Source organism: Ylistrum balloti, unplaced genomic scaffold, assembly GCF_031769215.1.
Source record: "Ylistrum balloti isolate Yb309-2 unplaced genomic scaffold, AGI_CSIRO_Ybal_v1 Utg370066, whole genome shotgun sequence".
Lineage (NCBI taxonomy): Eukaryota > Metazoa > Mollusca > Bivalvia > Pectinida > Pectinidae > Ylistrum > Ylistrum balloti.
The window spans coordinates 529,374-552,709 of NW_026782111.1; the positions used below are offsets into that span (position 1 = coordinate 529,374).

General features: G+C 35.2%; 1 protein-coding gene and 1 pseudogene across 1 annotated transcript in view; both read left to right on the plus strand.

Annotated features, from left to right (window-relative positions):
* Positions 1–2,570: 2,570 nt before the first annotated feature.
* LOC132549585 (monocarboxylate transporter 12-like) lies at positions 2,571–8,614 on the plus strand (annotated as a pseudogene).
* Positions 8,615–11,983: 3,369 nt separating this feature from the next.
* The window catches only part of LOC132549563 (attractin-like protein 1), a 40,782-nt gene continuing 29,429 nt past the window's right edge, over positions 11,984–23,336 (plus strand). Inside the window, exons 1-4 of the mRNA XM_060213501.1 lie at positions 11,984–12,177; positions 19,638–19,838; positions 22,021–22,149; positions 23,163–23,332. Coding sequence (XP_060069484.1) covers positions 11,984–12,177; positions 19,638–19,838; positions 22,021–22,149; positions 23,163–23,332 — 694 coding nt within the window. The remainder of the gene's footprint in view (positions 12,178–19,637; positions 19,839–22,020; positions 22,150–23,162; positions 23,333–23,336) is intronic.

Here is a 23,336-nt window from a genome sequence, read left to right on the forward strand (position 1 = left end):
CCATACAAATATCAATTATGATTTCAGTGTCAATCATATTAATGAAAAGGAAATAGATAAGTCATTATAATCTGAATGACAAAGTACAGAAGAAAACATTTGATATCTAAATTACTGATTATGTGTCTTAAAATAAAACATGAATTCTAAACGTTGCATCCATCGTTTAGTCATTGACTCCAGATGTTTTTTTTTTATTTTTCTTTGTTTGTTAAGTGCTTGTAATGTTCGTCGGATTATAAGCGTTTGAAATGTTCGTCGGATTGTAAACGTTTGAAATGTTCGTCGGATTATAAGCGTTTGAAATGTTCGTCGGATTATAAGCATTTGAAATGTTCGTCGGATTATAAGCATTTGAAATGTTCGTCGGATTATAAGCATTTGAAATGTTCGTCGGATTATAAGCGTTTGAAATGTTCGTCGGATTATAAACGTTTGAAATGTTCGTCCGATTGTAAACGTTTGAAATGTTCGTCGGATTATAAACGTTTGAAATGTTCGTCGGATTATAAACGTTTGAAATGTTCGTCGGATTATAAGCGTTTGAAATGTTCGTCGGATTATAAACGTTTGAAATGTTCGTCCGACTGTAAGCGTTTGAAATGTTCGTCGGATTGTAAACGTTTGAAATGTTCGTCGGATTATAAACGTTTGAAATGTTCGTCGGATTATAAACGTTTGAAATGTTCGTCGGATTATAAGCGTTTGAAATGTTCGTCCGACTGTAAGCGTTTGAAATGTTCGTCGGATTATAAGCGTTTGAAATGTTCGTCGGATTATAAACGTTTGAAATGTTCGTCGGATTGTAAACGTTTGAAATGTTCGTCGGATTATAAACGTTTGAAATGTTCGTCGGATTATAAACGTTTGAAATGTTCGTCGGATTATAAGCGTTTGAAATGTTCGTCCGACTGTAAGCGTTTGAAATGTTCGTCGGATTATAAACGTTTGAAATGTTCGTCGGATTATAAACGTTTGAAATGTTCGTCCGACTGTAAGCGTTTGAAATGTTCGTCGGATTGTAAACGTTTGAAATGTTCGTCGGATTATAAACGTTTGAAATGTTCGTCGGATTATAAGCGTTTGAAATGTTCGTCGGATTATAAACGTTTGAAATGTTCGTCGGATTATAAGCGTTTGAAATGTTCGTCGGATTATAAACGTTTGAAATGTTCGTCGGATTATAAGCGTTTGAAATGTTCGTCGGATTATAAACGTTTGAAATGTTCGTCGGATTATAAACGTTTGAAATGTTCGTCGGATTATAAACGTTTGAAATGTTCGTCGGATTATAAGCGTTTGAAATGTTCGTCCGACTGTAAGCGTTTGAAATGTTCGTCGGATTATAATCGTTTGAAATGTTCGTCGGATTATAATCGTTTGAAATGTTCGTCAGGAGTTTAAGCGTTTGAAATGTTCGTCGGATTGTAAACGTTTGAAATGTTCGTCGGATTATAAACGTTTGAAATGTTCGTCGGATTATAAACGTTTGAAATGTTCGTCGGATTATAAACGTTTGAAATGTTCGTCGGATTATAAGCGTTTGAAATGTTCGTCGGATTATAAACGTTTGAAATGTTCGTCCGACTGTAAGCGTTTGAAATGTTCGTCGGATTATAAGCGTTTGAAATGTTCGTCGGATTATAAACGTTTGAAATGTTCGTCGGATTATAAACGTTTGAAATGTTCGTCGGATTATAAACGTTTGAAATGTTCGTCGGATTATAAGCGTTTGAAATGTTCGTCGGATTATAAGCGTTTGAAATGTTCGTCCGACTGTAAGCGTTTGAAATGTTCGTCGGATTATAAGCGTTTGAAATGTTCGTCGGATTATAAACGTTTGAAATGTTCGTCCGACTGTAAGCGTTTGAAATGTTCGTCGGATTGTAAACGTTTGAAATGTTCGTCGGATTATAAACGTTTGAAATGTTCGTCGGATTATAAGCGTTTGAAATGTTCGTCGGATTATAAACGTTTGAAATGTTCGTCGGATTATAAACGTTTGAAATGTTCGTCCGACTTTAAGCGTTTGAAATGTTCGTCGGATTGTAAACGTTTGAAATGTTCGTCGGATTATAAACGTTTGAAATGTTCGTCGGATTATAAGCGTTTGAAATGTTCGTCGGATTATAAACGTTTGAAATGTTCGTCGGATTATAAGCGTTTGAAATGTTCGTCGGATTATAAACGTTTGAAATGTTCGTCGGATTATAAGCGTTTGAAATGTTCGTCCGACTGTAAGCGTTTGAAATGTTCGTCGGATTATAAGCGTTTGAAATGTTCGTCGGATTATAAACGTTTGAAATGTTCGTCCGACTGTAAGCGTTTGAAATGTTCGTCGGATTGTAAACGTTTGAAATGTTCGTCGGATTATAAGCGTTTGAAATGTTCGTCCGACTGTAAGCGTTTGAAATGTTCGTCGGATTATAAACGTTTGAAATGTTCGTCGGATTATAAGCGTTTGAAATGTTCGTCGGATTATAAGCGTTTGAAATGTTCGTCCGACTTTAAATGCCGCGTTGTAATGTTCATCCATTATTATATACTTACTCCTTTCAGTAGCCACTGAAATGTCGTCAAAACGACACGGTGGTTTGACCACGTACCCGTTCAGATTATACTCACAAGGGGTCTGCCGTTCCTTTAGTGTCCAATTCAATACCAACCGACAACAGAGAGTACTTAGTAGCATTCCAATGACTTTGTTCTGTCATAGCTTTGAAACACAACCGATGACTTTCCCTTAAAGGACAATGTATGTAAAGAAAAAGAGTTATATAGATAACAACTTGCTTTTAGTCATTAAGAATAGAGTTATATAGATAACAAGATAGAAATAGTATCGTACAATTTACTTAGAGACAAATTTATACAAAATATTCTGATGCCAGACTGTAAACCCTTAGCAGAAATCAAACGGGAAGAATATTTTCAAAACAAATGAGTTGAAGTAAAAGACTGGGGACAAATTTGGGAAAAAACTAAATTTATAGCAATATGCCAAAAGTTGAAAAAATTTTGAATGGAACTTCTTACATAGAATAATCTATACAGAAGCAAAAATTGTAAGTCATTAACAGATCTGATGGGAAATGTCATTTTTGTAGGAATATTGAATCCATTGTACGCTTTTTTTACCACTTCTTTTTGAAAATTGAAAACAGAATGTCAGACAACTTTCCACGGAAAAAATGAACTTCTTGATGTCATTAGGACTGAAGATTAATTTCTTCTTGGTAATTTTGAAGATAAACACAAACACATTATTATGACAATAGCTACTTGTATGAAATACGCAATATGGAAGATAAGACATATTTTGAAATAGCAACACAAAAAAATAAATACAGAGTCTGCATATATAATATTTACATAATTATTACTTCATAATGTAAAAAAAAATTATACAAAGTCCATTTCTCTGAAGTATAAAGATAGTTACATGTCAGTACTTACTTCCTTTTAAATTTTCAACTTAGTAGGAAGAGTTCTGTTTACAGACATTTTTCTTGATATTTGTGTCAACTGTTGTTTTGCTAACTACTTTTTATGCATTAATTGTAATATCATTGAATTTAAATTAATTTTCAAATCAGTTAAAAGAACAACTTAATAAATTAATTAATTAATTATGAATAAAGGAATGAAAGAAAATGAATGAATGAATCAATGAATCAATGAATGAATACTATTGACGGGGAAACTTCTCAATCTCTTACAGCCATGAAATATGTTGGTAAATGTCGAATTGTAATATTTATATAAAGGAAAGTTAAATATTCTACCACGAAAAAAAATTGTTGATAATGCAAGTATTTTTTAATTGATATGTTAACAACGCTAAAAACGTCTCTTGTTTTGACAGTGTCCAGTTTGGTAGGACTCCTCCCAACCACTGGACATTGACACGGTGGAGTGTTTGTTTTTGTAAATTTTATGTTAATATCAGGCGAGGAGATTGACAATTTTTTTATGGTCCCAAGGGAGATAACTCTAACTAGGAATGAAAGGCGTGTGAAAGAGGATGAAAGTAAATATATGTCGAGTGAAAGCGCTTTTGTATGAGGACACATAATGTTAACTTTTCATTTGCCTTTGGTTAAATAGATATTTTTTTCTCTAAAAATGTGTACTTGTAATGAAAGCTAATTTACAGAAATATATACATTGAAGTACAAAGTTGACGGAGCCAGATCGAGGGTGGTCGTGGGTGGCCCTAGTGGCATCGTTTGGAGCTATGGTGGTCAACGGATGCCTTTGACAAGGGATAGGAGTCGTCCATCGTGCCCTATTAGAGACTTTCACTGAGGACAAAACACGACGTCACTGGCCACTGGCAGGCTCTCTGCTCGCAGCAAGGCAGTAATACGGAGGTCAGTAAGTATACACTAGCATGCGATTTACAAACAGTATTTTTATGAAATTTAAGACAAAACATAAAAGAACCTGTGTTTATTTAATTCATATATAAATTTGTTTAATTCGTGATTTTTTTTTTTCGTACAGTAAAGCTAAAAACGGAAATTACTTTATTGTCAACACAAGACAAAGAAGATTATAAAACCATCTAAGAAAACACATTTTAATCACTTTTGATACACATCACTTGACAAACGCGTCAACAGACAGGAACAAAATATATCACAGCGTCAACAGACAGGGACAAAATATATCACAGCGTCAACAGACAAGGACAAAATATATCACAGCGTCAACAGACAGGGACAAAATATAGCACAGCGTCAACAGACAGGGACAAAATATATCACAGCGTCAACAGATAGGGAAAAAATATAGCACAGCGTCAACAGACAGGGACAAAATATAGCACAGCGTCAACAGACAGGAACAAAATATAGCACAGCGTCAACAGACAGGAACAAAATATAGCACAGCGTCAACAGCCGGGAACAAAATATAGTACAGCGTCAACAGATAGGGACAAAATATAGCACAGCGTCAACAGACAAGGACAAAATATAGCACAGCGTCAACAGACAGGGACAAAATATAGCACAGCGTCAACAGACAGGGACAAAATGTATCACAGCGTCAACAGACAGGGACAAAATATAGCACAGCGTCAACAGACAAGGACAAAATATATCACAGCGTCAACAGACAGGAACAAAATATATCACAGCGTCAACAGACAGGAACAAAATATAGCACAGCGTCAACAGACGGGAACAAAATATAGCACAGCGTCAACAGACAGGAACAAAATATAGCACAGCGTCAACAGACAGGAACAATATATAGCACAGAGTCAACAGACAAGGACAAAATATATCACAGCGTCAACAGACAAGGACATAATATATCACAGCGTCAACAGACAAGGACAAAATATATCACAGCGTCAACAGACAAGGACAAAATATATCACAGCGTCAACAGACAAAGACAAAATATATCACAGCGTCAACAGACAGGGACAAAATATATCACAGCGTCAACAGACAAAGACAAAATATATCACAGCGTCAACAGACAAGGACAAAATATAGCACAGCATCAACAGACGGGAACAAAATATAGCACAGCGTCAACAGATAGGGACAAAATATAGCACAGCGTCAACAGAAAAGGACAAAATATAGCACAGCGTCAACAGACAGGGACAAAATATAGCACAGCGTCAACAGACAGGGACAAAATATATCACAGCGTCAACAGACAGGAACAAAATATATCACAGCGTCAACAGACAGGGACAAAATATAGCACAGCGTCAACAGACAGGAACAAAATATAGCACATCGTCAACAGACAGGAACAAAATATAGCAAAGCGTCAACAGACAGGAATAAAATATAGCACAGCGTCAACAGACAGGAACAAAATATAGCACAGCGTCAACAAAATATAGCACAGCGTCAACAGACTGGAACAAAACATAGCACAGCGTCAACAGACATTCGTCATGTAAAGTTTTGGTCAATCCAAGTAAATATTGCCACGTTCCCATCTTAACAACAACGGAACCAGGTATATTCAGGTTGAACTGGTTTCGCACAAGGAAACAATTCCAAATGAGATTGATATGTCAGCTGTAAACTTTCCAGGTAGGTTTTCTCTTTCTGATTTTTTCCATACCTGTGATCCGAGTTTGTAAGTTGTCGATATCTTGCACGATACTAGATATAGTGGGAACAATCCCTTGAATAACGAATCAACTACGACATGTAAACATCTTAAGTTGGGAATGCAGGAAGGTTGCTAGCAAGAAAATGACAATGCTCAATGAAATTTCATCGTGACGTTAAAGCTTGTCTACCTTACTGCATATTCCTTTCTTATTTGGAGGGTTTAAATATTCTTAAAAGGATTTGAAGCCAAAATGTGTTTCCTGTCCAAGATCATCTATTAGTTGCAGATGTATTTGCTGGGTTTATCATTAAGAAGTAGAGTTGCCGAGTAGCTACAATAGTTGGTTCATTAGTGATGACTGCAGGTTCGTCTTCCTGGATACACTCGACTTAGTAATAATGTTTTACGGTGGAATAGTAGGTATGACTTACACAAATTAACAAATCTTCATTGCGGACTGTATTGAATGACTAAACGTTTCATTTATGTTCTCATCTCGCAGTTATGGTAGCAATGAGATCCTTATAGATTTCGTCGCGTTAATTGGGTCTATTTAAAAGTACGGAAATTAATGAAAACTTGAGAAATGTTTATAAGTCGTATGTGTATATGACTTCACTTACGTTTGCAGTCGAAATTTTGGTAGCAATTCAATTTATTTGTAGAGGAGAATACCTGAAACAAGAACAGGAAATTAATGAAAATTTGTGTTTGTTGAGTAATGTCAATGAGACATCGTAAGATTTTTAAAAAATTGAATAAAGAGCACTATTATCTATGTTTTTGTTTTTATTTATGTTGATATAATATGATATTGAGTTGCTGTATATGTACATATGATATCGCGATCAAATGTTTGCGCATTATCAGTTTTTGGTAAACTTAGATAAATTCGCATATTAGTAATAATGATTATTTCTGAACTAAATAATATTACCGTTCAAGTGTATGGGTAAATATGTGGTAAATTACGTCATCTGTTTCATTCTACCAAAGACAGATAACGTAACATGTTGATACTTCAGATTGTCATTTCTTAAGTTTAAGAAGCAGATCAGAGAAACATTGATGCAACACTTGTCCATTTCTCTGTCTCGTTCATAGGCACCGGCGCAGGTTTAACATATACAAAAGTGTAATCGTGATTGGTTTCAACTTTAAGGAGAAGTTGAACTTGGGGAGTGGGGTTGCCCTAACGGGTATAGGTATGAGTGTGATGGGTCTCTCTCCAGTCATCCAGGAAACGAGGTAAATATTAGGAAACAAAGGATTTTTCTTTATCCTGGCAGGAATTTCTTTACAACTCTGTATTTTTGGAACTTTTTATTTTAGATTAGAGAAGAAAAAGTCAATGACATGTTGTCTGGAATTGTCCAATACAACGGTTGATTAGATACATACAATCAATCCAGATGGCAATGAAGCGGTTATTAAGTCCGACAGGACTATGGATGTAGTGCCTGTTGAAGTCTGTTTTTCGCCCATTTTGGAATATATATAATGTTTCTGAATTTGCCGAACTATGCTGTCTTATACAGTGCTATAGCAGTTCAGGGAACGTTTCTTATTTCAATTTCGGGTATATCTTCAATGATAGGAAGGATACCCACCGGTCTAGCCACTAGTGGTAACGAGGTAGATGAAGCTTTGATGCTGTTCGGAACAGTCTCGGTATTAGCTGTATCAAATATATGCTTGCCTCTCTATGGACACTCTTACGCGGGACAGGTTGTTTATTCTGTATTGTAGGTCTATATAGCGGGAGTTGTTTCCCTTTACTGAATGGTTGAGCGTACGTCTTGGCTTGCCACATCTACCCACGGCGGTTAGCATTGAGATGTTCTCTGTGGGACTAGGCATATTGTGTGGCTCTCATTGTGCAGATGATTAAGTCTGTAGCCACTTTAAAATAAGAATATGATATTTCGCGAACATTATTCACGATATTCTATCAATAAGATTTCAATTTAATCCTAAAACAAAGTGAAAATACCTTTCCAAAAACCAAAAGAACATTTTTAAAGTAAAATTTTCGTAAAAATCCGTGCATAAGAATGTACCGAATCAAATTTAACGTGTAAACGTATTGTAGGAGAAAAATATCCAGATACGTTTGTTAAGAAGTTTCCTCTCCGAAATATTTTTAATTGTATCTATACCATACATCGGTAAAAACATATCTAGCTGACGACCCGGGAAGAATATTTTAAGACAATGAGTAAGAATTAAACATCATTTGAGTGACACATCATAGATTGTTATTATGATGCTTATTTTTCATATGTAATGTACCAATTCTCTTTTCGGAACGTTTTTGAGTACTAACTAAAAAATGTGATTTTGAAACTTTAACTGCGTCAACATTTAAAGTTAACATCTTTCACTAGTATTTTAGATGTTTGTAATAAAAGTCACCGTATGCTCTCTTATCGTAGGACTTTTTCTCGACAACGCTGGAACGTATGTTTCTGTGTCACAGGTATTGTATTTCTATAAGTTATGCGTTTGTGTTAAAGTCTGATTATCATCAGCAGAATGCTATCAGTGTTGTATCACTGTTTTTGATCGGCGGCTAATAAGACTGGTCTAATTTCTCAAAGAAAAAAGATTCCCTAAACAAATATTAGAATACAACGTTGCAGTTTCATACTTTTTATTATTATTATTATTGCTTCTAAATGTAAAAAAAATTATCAGTGTTCTTCCCTAAGTGATAAAAAGTGTGAAGAATTCAGGTTCAAGGAATATGGGTTTTTTATGAATAAAAAACGTGTAATAATGTAAAGGTGGTAGACACAGCTGAAAGACTTATAGTACCCGGAGGTTTGCCGTAACCTACATTCCACGTTTTAATTCATTCGAATAGTGGCACGGTTAAGAATACACATGTACTTCTTTTTCTTTGAAAATTACGAAATTTAAGGAAATATAACGCTGTTGCATCTCCCTATCTAGATTTTGGCTTTGCTTTCGACTACTTTGGATTTTACTCAGTCGCCTCTTAGGCTTCAAAATTTGGGCCCTTTGCATCACCAACGTGTCCTGGAAGGACGAAACAGATTTACGGTGCAGTTTGAATTACAGTTGGACTCTGCACTATCTAACAATAAACTTATATTTAAATGCGTTATTCACTTTCACTTTTAGGGTTGTTTTTTTTCACGGAAGTCGATGATCCGACAATGTTTCACTCTGTTACTTTTGTTTTTATTTTCCCGGTTTAATTCTATTCAAGATAATGGCGAAGTAAAGCCTCTCGACAATAGCGACGTTTACAGTAATTGTATTTGAATATACATGTATATCCATCCATGGCGTCTTATAAAGAACACTACGCCGTGCTTCCATTCTCATCATAGCAAAAAGCCTAATCATTGAAAAATATTTTTGATATTATTTTTGGTGTATAACTCCGTTAACACAGTCGTTTTGAGGCGACTTATCCTTGTATAACATGTTAGTGATGTTACTGTACAACATTCGGGACGCCAATGACATGCCATCCAGAGCAATAGGGGTAAAGTTTCTGAACCTGTTCGTTTATAAGCTCCTGAGACCACTACGGGTGGGTTGAACTATGCACTACGGATCTTATCCTGGTGTTGCGCAAGCAATCGATTGACTTATATATCTTTTTATTCATTTTTCACATCATACATTCAATTACACTTGACAGCTAAAGAAACTTAGATTTTAAGAGAAATTGTTATCGGCGTATTGAAGAGAGAAGTAGAGATGACATTCAGCATCTGCAACGTGCATTTTAACCTTTACATCATTTCACTGAGCACGAAAGAATAAAACTCGTTTTATGAATTTACGCCTATTCAAACTAACTGGACTCTTTTCACTTAAAACTGGTTATCATTTTGAAAACTTGACATCACTTCGATTTATACAGTTAAATCTAAAGTCGAGAAAGCGAAAAACGCTTACTGTTATGGAACACCATGTTATATTTCCATGATAACATTTTCCAATATCGCGGGGAAATGTTAATTTCTTTTTATTTGGTATCGACCTCCTGTATTGTTTGATATTCTTTTGCTGTTTTGTCAGTTGTCACCGTCACACTTGACGGAGCTATGTTTACCTTAGTCAGTGCTTATTTGCGAACAACTAAGACCGCGGTTTGCTGTAATCCATTGACACAAAAATTAACAAGAAAAGAACAAGATTTTAATGGCAAGGACTCGGGAACTTTGGCAAATCAAAGATGCTCTTCCTGCGGGATTTTATGTACAACTCTTTGAGATTACGCTAGGTGATAAAAAGTGTTGTCGCGGATTTGAGTTCTCGGCGTCAATTGAATTGATTCGTTTGACGGTGTTATTCATAATAAAGCATAATATATGTCTATTGGTATTGCTAAATAGTTTTCATTTGTGTGTATTGTGTACAATATTGAAGATTGGTGATAAAAATTGTTTTAAAAATCTGTGAAAAAGTGTTTTAATCACTTTAATTTGGATTCTGTCACTCTTGCGTTTGATATTGACATACATTGTGCATTTCAACATCGATAGGAATGCTTGGTAAACGGATAGGTTCTCGACACTGTATTGAATACATTGGTTATATTTGGGATTGTCCAAAATCCCCCGCCGTCTAGTTATCCTAATGTTTCAACTTTTACCAAATTTTGAATTTGAATGATCTGTAAACCGTTCCTTAATCTTGATTAGTTTTTTCATTATAACAAAGGACTACCATGAAAAATGTCTACCATGGCAAATGTCTGCAATGAGAAAGGTCGACCATAACAAAAATCTACCGTGAGAAAGGTTTACCATGACAAATGTCTACCACGAGAAAGGTCTACCATGACAAAAATCTACCATGAAAAGGGTCTACCATGACAAAAGTCTACCATGACAAGAGTCTGTCCTCGATACTCCAGGAGTTCCGCTTACTATCGCTCTCTGCACCCCTGGAATATGTCATGGCAAAATTGAAGGTTACATGTGCGACAGCTTGTGGACAAGACAAAAAGACTAATTTGAAGCTATCAAACACATCAAAGGAATATCGCGCCACATAACAGTATGTCAGTATGTTGAGAGTGGTTGGGGGCAGTGGTAACGCACTCGCTTTTTCAACTAGCAGCCCGGGGTTCGATTCCCAGAATGCCCGCTCACGTGGGTTTTAGCCTTATCAAATGGCGACCAGACAAAGAACAAGAATCACGATGGAAAACTGAATGTCGAAATATGTCATGTGGGAAACTGTTCAGAGCCGCGAGAAATCCAAATACAAGCGATAAAGAAACGACGAAGAAGAAAAGGATAATGAACGATGAAAATAGAATAAGCAAGGACGAAATCTTTAAAATGGATAAAGGACCAAAAAAAACAAAAGGATTTTTTTTTAATGTACAAAACTGAAGAATGGACTGTCAAACAGAACAATATTAACCAAATAGACTTGCCTAATATAAGTTGAGACTAGTTAATCAATATATAAATATACTAGAGAACCATGCAAACATGACACAAAACGAATCAGATCGCTCCCAAAATTAAACATTTGTACTTGAGTGTTTTAGCACAAAAATAAAAGGAAACAATTTTGATAAATTCTTACTGATTTTGACGCTGAAGTTTTTGCTGGACAAACTGTGAAAAGACTATATAGGGATACATGCTCTGCAAAGTATATATTTTGTTATACATAACATCTTTTTTGCAAACCCAATGTATACAAAATAAGTGGACAAGAAACTCTGAAGCCGGATAAAACGGTACGATTCCACATCCGGAAACGAAGATTAGTAAGAACGTACGGAAATTTCCGAACGTTCACTTCCGGTACTTTCGCCCAATTACGGAAGTTATATTTACTAACCATGGCTGACAGACGGGAATCGAACACCGTTAACTATTCAATAGGAATGAAAGTCAATCGGACAATTTTCATGTGTCTTGTGTGGACAGGAATACTTCTAAGTATTTTTTCTCTGGCTTTATCCGAATCTGTGACCTGTGATGGTTTACAATGCAAAGAAGGAAGTTGTGTAAATGGTACCTGTCGATGTAATTATGGATGGAAAGGAGACAATTGTGATCACTGCTCTGGGCGAGTGCTGTACGTTTGTATTCTTAATTTGATATTTATATTGGTGTTTATGATATTGACAGTTTCATTGTGTTAAGTAACTGAATGTTTTTGTGAAATTCGCTTGATTTGATGAAAATAAGTCTAGCATAGTTACTGTCATCAAACATCACGATCTACATATCTGATCTAAGTGTTTTGTCATTGTCCTTGTCGTTTTGGTCTACAGAATATAAATCGTTTATTTACAAGCTACTGCTTTCTTGTAAAGTTTCATCTGTTTGTCGATTGTAATACGATCACGAGCTATCAATTTACCTGTACATTCATGTAGATAGCAATTGGCAGTATAAGATTTGTGCAAGTGATTCCATCAATATGAAAGATAAGAAAGTAGTGAATTTTAATGTATATTAATTAAAAAAAAATTAAAGTAATCATTTAGCACATATTTATGATCTGACATTATAGTCAAAATTACCTCATATGCAGAAATGAGACATGAAATTTAAGCATCTTTAAGTTATTGAAGGAGACTGCCAGGTAGAGGCATTAGCATTGAAGCAATATCGCCATGCTTGTTTATGAAATGAAAGGCTTAGAGCACTTGTAACTTACATTCATAAATGATATAAAACCATAATAATTTTGTCAACATGCAAGGGCCTTCATTAATATTTAACAGTACAAACACGGATAGAAAGATTGTTTTATTAGTAAACCATACATAACGTCAGACCCTATATCTGTGCATAGACAATCTTTGAAGGCCTGAAGCCCAACAAGTTTTAAATTTTCTATATTATGTATTTTGAATGATCAGTTTAATTTTTTTTTAAAAATCAATAAATTAAATGATTATTTGTGCATAAATCATTTGCAAACTGTTGTTCGTTATAATAACAAATATTGGTCAACATAATTGTTACCATATCATAAGAAAGGGTGCAACTTATATTCCGGTGCAGCTGATATGTGTACCAAATTGAAAAAATTGACTCTGCAACTTATATACCGCTGTGAATTATAACTTGGAGAATTTTTTTAATAATGTAACATGTATGTATAGTGCATGTTAAAGCTATTTAGGTTCATTAGCAAGATATATTTTCCATTCATTTTTTATGACATATTTCACAGTTTTATGCTTGTTTTTGACATTTGATGCTGTTTAAAGACTTTATGAGAGTTGTTGTTATAAACCAATTAAAATTAAAAGAGATTTGCAGTCATGTGTACTTAAAGCTCTTACAGCCTATGGCTGTCAGAAAAAAAATGGTCATATTAACAACCTTCATTGACTTGTGTAGGTTAGACAGTGACTCACCAATCAGGAAGACTCAGTGTGACAAAATATGAAACAATTCATACATGTTATTGTAAATGAGTGTTCTGTTTGCTATCAAGGAAGTAGATGATTGAAAATAGACCTTGATATATAATGAATTTCAATCCCTAGTACAGTACATATGTAAATAAATAGAGTCTAGTGCTGTTATCTTTTTAATTTGCCAATTTTGTGCATGATTACAGATTCTGTTAACATGCAAGGAATTTGAATGTACAAATATTGTAGTTGGGAAAAAAATGTTTCACAAACCAGAATTTTCCACTATTTCTTCACAAGTCAACCACTTGTTTATAGATTTATGAATAAGAAATGGAGTATGCTGAGCTTTTTTCTTTTTTTTTCAATAATCAAAGATTTGTCTGTGTGTTAAAACCCCTAAAATTCCAACGCTTAAATTGACAAAATGGGTGTGTACATAGCAGATATGCATGTGGAAGCCCTTGAAAAGGCAAACATCTTTTGTTTCATGGATAATTTCTTGATGATACAGGTCATCCAAGTCTTGTACTTAGATATAGAAAAGAGCCAGATAGAAAACACTAGGAGACACTCTAGCAAAATTCATATAGTGCAAAATTGTTAAAAATATTCAAATTTCCATAAATAGTTATACATGTATATATGTACCCAGTACATGTAACTTGGGGTATATTCAGATTAATTAAGTTGACAGTCAATATAAAGATTATTTGTCAGTATAAAAAGAATCTTGCATATACATGTAGGTATCCAAAATTATCATTAAACTCATTATAAGTTCAAGGTAAAATCTCACTTTTTCTATTGATATATACTCTTTTAATCAATATCATAATCACATTTATATAAACATAAAGCTAGGCAGACACATGATCAGACTTACAATATTTTTTCATTTATCAGCTGACAGAAATCATTCATGAGTTAGTTAACTTTTTCCAAATTAGAATCTAAGATTTGAAGATATTCTCAGGTAAACTATAAATCACTTTGTTTTTTAAATGTTGCAAGAAATGGTTTAAACAATTGACCAGTTTGGCTGTGTTGTCGTAGACTCAGTTACTTGGTATATGTAAATACATGCTTAATAAAAATATAAGATATATCGTAAATTTGCGGGTATAGTGCGCAGGTACTTTTTTGGGGTCAGATTTTAAAAAAATGTAAGGTAAATGTCTTAACAAGTTTTTGAAGGTTTGGTTACATTGTAGATACACTATATTATATATTTAAAAACACATGCGTAATTACAAAATGTCTTCAACATGTTCAAAATTTTATATAGTTAAACATGTATGTCATGAGTTTCAGTTGGTCCCTTTTGCCAGCTTTTAAGTCAAACCACAAGTTACACAAGTCACTCTGTGTCTCATAATCACACAAGTGGTTGTAATGCTTTAGTCATAATGTATGTAACAAAATCCTGTAATTTCATTGTCATACTCAACTTATTGATAAATTAATGATAAACTTTTTCTGATAGTCCTGCATGACCTCTTGATCATTATCATAATCAATAATTCAATAATATAAATTATTTACATTTTGTCTCTTAAGCTGGGTACATGTACACTAAAAAGTGATAAATATTCATGGTATAACTGGAACAAATCCAGACCTGAAGATCATGTTTGTGATGTTGAAGATGACTCATTGTTCTAGTGCTGTATAACATCATATCATAGATGACAGGCAATGCATTCGTAGCTAGCCACATGATCTGCAGATTTTTAGTCTTTATTTAGTATGTACACAATCAATATGATCTGTATATTAGATGACTCCCTCCAATACCATTTGTATAGAACAGGTGATTAGCAAAACTTTTGTAACATTGCCGGACTTTTATTGATGTACATATAGTCTCATTCCTCTGCTCGGGCCAGGTATTGAGACCTGCTCATGCCTTATAGTGACAGCACGTAATGTGAGCCCTAGCGTTGAAGGAAAATTTTACAACACAATAGTCACATATTTATAGGAGGTGTCCATACAAGGGATTTGAGATGATAACATTATGTAATTGTAATGTCTATCACCATGCACATGGACTTGGTTACGTGTATTTCTGGTCGCTGTCAAGGACATGCCTGTTTCGTAATTTTGTTTCTGGAAGAATTATGTAACTTGGCAGTCATGCATTATTTTGATAGCAGCGAGATGTTTTTTTATGCCCAATGATTTTTGGGGCTCGGATATTTGACGTAACTTGTGCTTTTCCTGTACATGTGGAACTCACTCAAATTTAGAGAACCCACTCTATATCTTAGTATTGGGATTCATCAAAACTTTTCAATTGGTGTTCTGGACTCTCTTGTAAAAAATTGTACAAGAATCACTGATGCCCTTCACCATTTCATGGTTGGGCTGGGGTGTATAGTGTTTCCCTTGTCCATCACTCTGTCATTATTTCATATTTCTGATTGTTTACTCTGTAACGAGTTCAGATACAATGTATATAGAACAGATGTACACTTATATAACATAAATAGTAATATAATAATATTATGCAGGTCCAAATATGATTTTGTTGTGGTTAATTTTTTCTAGAGTTATGACCATTGGAGTTGATTTTCATTGAAATTTTCACACAAAAAATGATAAAATCAATGTTGGAAAGTCTGGCCTAACTCCAGTAGGAATTATAAAATTCTACAGGCACAACTATGAATCTGTTTCAGTATGTTATATTATTAATTCTGTTGATTAAGGACTTAAATTTTATTCATGAGAGCTTCTCTTAACAAGGCAAATGACACTAAAAATTTCACCGAGGTTGATGGTGGGGCATTCATATGAATCAAGTCATATGCATCTCTCAATTCAAATTTTTTTCATTTTTCATGATCCATAAATATCCTCTCATGTAGCTTGGTAGTACTGACACACGGTGATCACAGATAGGTTATGATATGTACATTGACTCATGGTGGAAATTCATTGATAAATAATGGACAATAACTCAAGTTTCACTAAAATCACTTTGTCAATCATATTGATTCATATGATTTTAACTGAATCTGTTGCTTTATACATAACTTACACCATTGAAAAATAGAATAATTTGGAGTTAAATATTCTCTTTTCTGAGAAATATAATTTTCTCATTAATATGAATGAAAATTAAAATCAGATTTCTCTTTTTATCTTGTACTAAAAAATGTATATACCACATTGCATGAGAAAGGGATAATTTCATTGGACAGTGATTGATGATGACCTCTACTGGTAACATTAAAAGGTCATTGGAACAGTGGAACAAAGTGGCTCCATCAGATCTTTATAGGTTTGAAGTGAAATGTGAGATATGATTTTAATTACATTTATTTCCTGTTTGAAGTGAATAGATTTTACCTGACTAAAGAGGATTTTTGTCTTCAGATTTTGACAAAAGGTAACATTTCCTTGATACACCTTATTTTCTGTTGCATAAAGCATCTGCCATATATAGATATATAGACATTTGGTTTTCATGTGAGTCATTTTGCCTCAGTACCTGTAGTTTTCCCTTTTTAGAAATTAGTCACGATTTGATTAATTAAAGGTAACAAAACCGTTATCGACAAAGCTGATTAATTAAAACACAACTATAACAGCTCCTTTCTAGTTTGTATATATATGCCTTTAACATTGGCATTTATAGTGGATAAAAATATACTGCATCAATTTAATTAGTCCAGAGGGTGAACATAGGACGAAGGCAGACTCCAATTAGTCCGGTGAGCTTAGTTATAAGGAAGTCCTACATAGCATTTGTACTGAAACTAAATATATGGGTGGGCTTATTACCAGACATAGACTTATCACTGGATAAATACAAGTCCTCCAAAGAGTCCCTGTAGTCTTAGTCTTGTGAACATCAACAGATATGGGTGGGCTTATTACCAGACATAGACTTATCACTGGATGATACATTGAATATAACCTGTATTCTTATACACATACTGAGCTACATTATGTACACAATTTATCTGTAATACAAAATATATATGTGCAATTACAATTAACAAACTTGAGTGTATGGTTGGTTTTTACACTTCCTACCATTGATGGTTTGTGTTTATCAGGAAGCTGTGTTTGTGTTTTGTTGTTGTGTCCTTGGACAACACATTTTTTACCATATAATTCCTCCAGAATAGATTGCATGCGATTGGCCCCATGTATGTTTTTCATTGAGATATATACCATCAGCTACTACCAGGAGACTACACCTTAAAATTACCCTGCCTGTTTATGGGGTAATAAATCCAGTATGCTGGTGAAGGTATTTGTACATGTAACCATTTAAAGATAGTTGATATGCTGTTGATCTGCCAGCCCATCTGGTCTATACCATCAGCAATGGTGTCTACCCAGTTTACCTCCTTACATGTATATATTGATTTTTTGTAATACCCTGACTCATTACTAAACGTGTGTTCTTCACTGACTGACCTGGTTTAGTTGTGGTGTTACATATACACCCATATATATCTTGGTTACATATACACGTAGCTTTAACTGGATACACAGAGATGGGGTGGTTGCAGGACAAGGAGATAGCATTTGTTTGTGATTCTACTGAAAAAAATCCCAACTATATGGGTGTGCTTATTAAAAGGAATAGACATATTGCCTGATAGATGTAGAAAACTGAATTGTACAGGCGTTCAACTTGTGTTTGTTATGTAGTAAACATTTTCATTAGGCTGTAAATGCCATGTCTCAAGTATTGACGACTCATAAAGCTTTATTGTGGGTTATTTAGTTGATGAAGGGACATGTTTAACCAACAAAAATAAAATTGTATAGGCTGAAAATTTTAGGGGATTATTTGCAGGGGATTTTGCCTGCAAGAAATATGGTTCTGATAGCTTAATATAAGCCATACAGTTAAATCTGTTATAAAGGCCTCCTTTGTACAATGGCCACCTGTCTATAAAGGTTACTTTTTTGGTTCTCAACATAATACAATTTATAGTAATTGAACCTCTGTACAGAGTCAACCTGTGTATAAAGGCTGCTTTTCTTTGCTCCATCGAGTGACCTTTATAGACAGGTTTTACTTTTTCTCAATGTTGTATTGTAAAACTACCAACAAAATTTCATTGTCCTGTAATAAGCCATCCTCTAACATTGAGTTATGTGTAACCTCCCAACCTCATTTGGGTTTTGGTATACCAAGTTTGTAGAGCAAACTGATATTGAACCTGATATTTGTCTGTTAAGGTCACAGCAAAGGCTGCCTCTTTTAGATGTTCAAATTTTACATGGAACAGAAAATTAAACAAATGGGACAAATCTGGTGTTAAATATCCAGGTAATATTATATAAGTGGTCATTATATATTAACAGATGTACTTGTTAAAAGTAGGTGATCTTCATCGAGTTGTTTTGTTACACAAGGTGGTTTTACAGAACAGGTAGTCCCATTTAGAGTTGTCCCATGGAGGCTTATAAGAAATTTGTAATCTTTATAGACAGGTATTAAATCGAAGTAACCTTTATAGACATGTACATGTACTATGTGGTGGTTACTTTCATTTAAATGACAAGTATTTGTGATAATAGAAGTGACATTTTTAGACAGGTATCAAATAGAAGTGACCTTTATAGACAGGTGAATGTACTATGTGAAAGTAACTTTTATTTTAATGACAAGTATTTGTGATAATAGAGATGACTACTATAGACAGGTATTTAAAAAGTGACCTTTATAGACAGGTATATGTACTATGTGGAGATTACTTTAATTTTGATCTCATGTATTTGTGATAACAGAGGTGACCACAATAGACAGGTATTAAATGTAATTGACCTTTATAGACAGGTATGTGTACTATTTGGAGGTTATTTTTATTGTAATGACAGGTATTTGTGATAATAGAAGTGACATTCAAGGGTTGTTTGATTGCTGTGTTTACTGCCTCATGAATGCCATCCAAATCATGTAGAGTAATTAAACTATCTAACCAAAGGATGCAGGTAGGTAGCATGAAACCATGCATCTAAGATTTTTGCCGAAGATTACGTAGGCCAATACTCTACGAACTGTGATATTGTGGCCTCTTTTAGGTGTGTTGAACTGTACGAGAATGCATGTAGAATTTCACCAAACTTTTATCAATAGTTAACTAGAGTTTGATCATGTGCTTGTAATAGTATGTTTTATATACTGTAGGTTGACTGATTCTGTTGGGTTTGTGACGGACGGCCATGGTAATTACAGCGTAGACAACAAATGCACCTGGCTGTTGGACACTGGTCAACCCAACTCCAGTATCCAGCTCAAGTTCCATCAGTTCTCCACGGAGTGTGGCTGGGACCATGTGTATGTGTATGATGGTGACTCTGTGTTCTCGCCCCTGTTGGCAGCCTACAGGTACAGTATATATATAAAAAAATAGATAGACAGGAGTTCCTGCCTGTTTGTTACTGAGTGGTTTGCTTGAGAGATTTTATGAACACCATACTACAAATCCAATTGTGCAGCACACCTTATAACATTTTTGTGGTGGTGTTTTTTTGGCCATTATCTCATTTTCAGTATCTCTGATATCAGGTTGTTTGGTGAACATTGACTTTCATAAATTTTCATGGAGAAAGCATTACACTAAATATTTCAACTTCCTGCTCTTCAACTATGAAAATATGATGTGGCTAAAACAAGATTTTCCTGTTTTGAAGCTAAACGGTGAAATTTGCATGTAGCAAAATGATCTCAGTAGATGAATCTGTACTAAAATTTACATTTTTTGATACTGTTTCAGTACCATATTTATCCGGTAATGTTTGTTAAAAAGCCCACTCATATGAAGGAAAGTTCTTATCCAATATTTTGTTGTCCTGTAATCAGACCACTCCAGACTCAAGTAGGAAATCATGTGTGTGACCCAGACTTAGAGTAGGAAATCATGTGTGTGACCCAGACTTAGAGTAGGAGTTCATGTGTGTGACCCAGACTTAGAGTAGGAAAAGATGTGTGTGACCTAGCCTTACAGTAGGAAATCATGTGTGTGACCCAGACTTAGAGTAGGAAATCATGTGTGTGACCCAGACTTAGAGTAGGAGTTCATGTGTGTGACCAAGGCGTAGAGAAGGAGTTAATGTGTGTGACCCAGACTTAGAGTAGGAAATCATGTGTATGACCAAGACTTAGAGTAGGAAATCATGTGTGTGACCCAGACTCAGAGTAGGAAATCATGTGTGTGACCCAGACTTAGAGTAGAAAAATCATGTGTGTGACCCAGACTTAGAGTAGGAGTTCATGTGTGTGACCAAGGCTTAGAGAAGGAGTTAATGTGTGTGACCCAGATTTAGAGTAGAAAAATCATGTGTGTGACCCAGGCTTAGAGTAGGAGTTCATGTGTGTGACCAAGGCTTAGAGAAGGAGTTCATGTGTGTGACCAAGGCTTAGAGAAGGAGTTCATGTGTGTGACCAAGGCTTAGAGAAGGAGTTCATGTGTGTGACGCAGACTTAGAGTAGGAGTTCATGTGTGTGACCAAGGCTTAGAGTAGGAAATCATGTGTGTGACCAAGACTTAGAGTAGGAAATCATGTGTGTGACCCAGACTCAGAATAGGAAATCATGTGTGTGACCAAGACTTAGAGTAGGAAATCATGTGTGTGACCCAGACTCAGAATAGGAAATCATGTGTGTGACCCAGACTTAGAGTAGAAAAATCATGTGTGTGACCCAGACTTAGAGTAGGAATTCATGTGTGTGACCAAGGCTTAGAGTAGGAAATCATGTGTGTGAACCAGACTTAGAGTAGGTAGGAGTTCATGTGTGTGACCCAGACTTGGAGCAGGAGTCCATGTGTGTGACCCAGACTTAGAGTAGGAAAAGATGTGTGTGACCAAGGCTTAGAGTAGGAGTTCATGTGTGTGAGCCTGGGCCTTTGCACTATACTGTAATAATGTCATACCATATATGACCTTATAAGGGGACAAGGCATTGGTAATGGATGTGACCACACACTTCTTAGAGAGTTGTATTTTTGGAGAATTATGAAACAGACTATATAAGTTAAAGCAGATGCCAGGTAGCCTCTAGTATAATCAAAAGTTTGAAACAGATTATAGCAATCTTTCCCACAAAATCTTTTGATAAAATAGAATTTCTTACAATATAACCAGTAACAAATTAACCAATATTTTTGGCCGTACTGTAATCTTATGTACACTAAGGTAGAAAATGGTGAAAAGATTGTAAAAAGGAATAGTACACAATATAAAAACAATGTATTGTAGTTGATTCAGGTACACTTTGTTTCACAGTCATAAATTTTCAAATGCCTGAGAGAGTCTACTTGATGTGTCTTCAGAACTTTTGTTCTATTGACAATATCAACATGAAGAAAATGTTCTGAAAAAACCCTTTGCGAGCATTAAAAAGTTAGCTGGACAGAATGTGGAAGTCATTCAATGAGAAACATGTCAAAGTCAGTTATCATCACCAAGTTTAATAGATATTCTGGTTGAATTGATTTTGTTGATCAAATAAGGTTTGGTTGCTAAAGCCAAGTGTAGTAAATATTCTGATTTAATTAATTTTGTTTCAGTGGACTGATAAAACAGGATTTGGTTGCTGGCGCCGACATTCCCATCATAACCGCCACGTCCGGGAAGGCTTTTATTTACTTCTACAGTGATGCTGCCTATAACATGTCAGGCTTCAACCTATCCTACAGGTAAGTCAACCTATCCTACAGGCTAGTCAACCTATCTTACAGATGAGTCAATCTATCCTACAGGTAAGTCAACCTGTCCTACAGGCTAGTCAACCTATCTTACAGATGAGTCAATCTATCCTACAGGTAAGTCAACCTATCCTACAGGCTAGTCAACCTATCTTACAGATGAGTCAATCTATCCTACGGGTAAGTCAACCTATCCTACAGGTGAGTCAACCTATTCTACAGGTAAGTCCACCTATTCTACAGGTAAGTCCACCTATCTTACAGGTAAGTCAACCTATCCTACAGGTAAGTCCACCTATCCTACAGGTAAGTCCACCTATCCTACAGGTAAGTCAGTCTATCATACAGGTAAGTCCACCTATCCTACAGGTAAGTTTTGCCCCAGTGTATACGGATATGTCAGGCTTCAACCTATCCTACAGGTAAGTCTTGCCCCAGTGTATAGGGGTAAGACAGGCTTCAACCTATCCTACAGGTAAGTCTTGCCCCAGTGTATATGGGTATGTCAGGCTTCAAACTATCCTACAGGTAGGTCATGCCCCAGTGTATAGGGGTATGTCAGGCTTCAACCTATCTTACAGGTAAGTCTTGCCCCAGTGTATACGGGTATGTCAGGCTTCAACCTATCCTACAGGTAAGTCCTGCCTCAGTATATACGGGTATGTCAGGCTTCAACCTATCCTAAAGGTAAGTCCTGCTTCAATCACACATATTCATTGCAAATAATCTCATGTAGGATAGATACCATATTGATCAGCCAATAAGTCCATGTCTGGTAATAAGCCCACCTATACATATTGCTGATCAGTCAAATATTAAACTTCAGGTATTTCATTATTCATTGAGAAGCCCTCCCCAGCTTTTAGAAAGAAGTACCTTATTGGCATCCTAGGCTTACTGCGGGATAGAAATAGGCATAGCTTTTCAAATTGTTTGAATTTTTGTCATGAAAAAATTGATCTGTACAATGATTCTATAATGTGGATAACTTTTTATTTTGTTAGTGTCAACACCTGTCAGAAGGATTGCCCTTTGAAGGGTTTGTGTGTAGATGGTCAATGTCAGTGTCAAAGTGGATACAGTGGCGATTACTGTGAGATTGAACCATGTCAGAATAACTGTACCAATGGCCAGTGTGTCCAGGATATTTGTCAATGTTCACCGGGTTTCATAGGTAA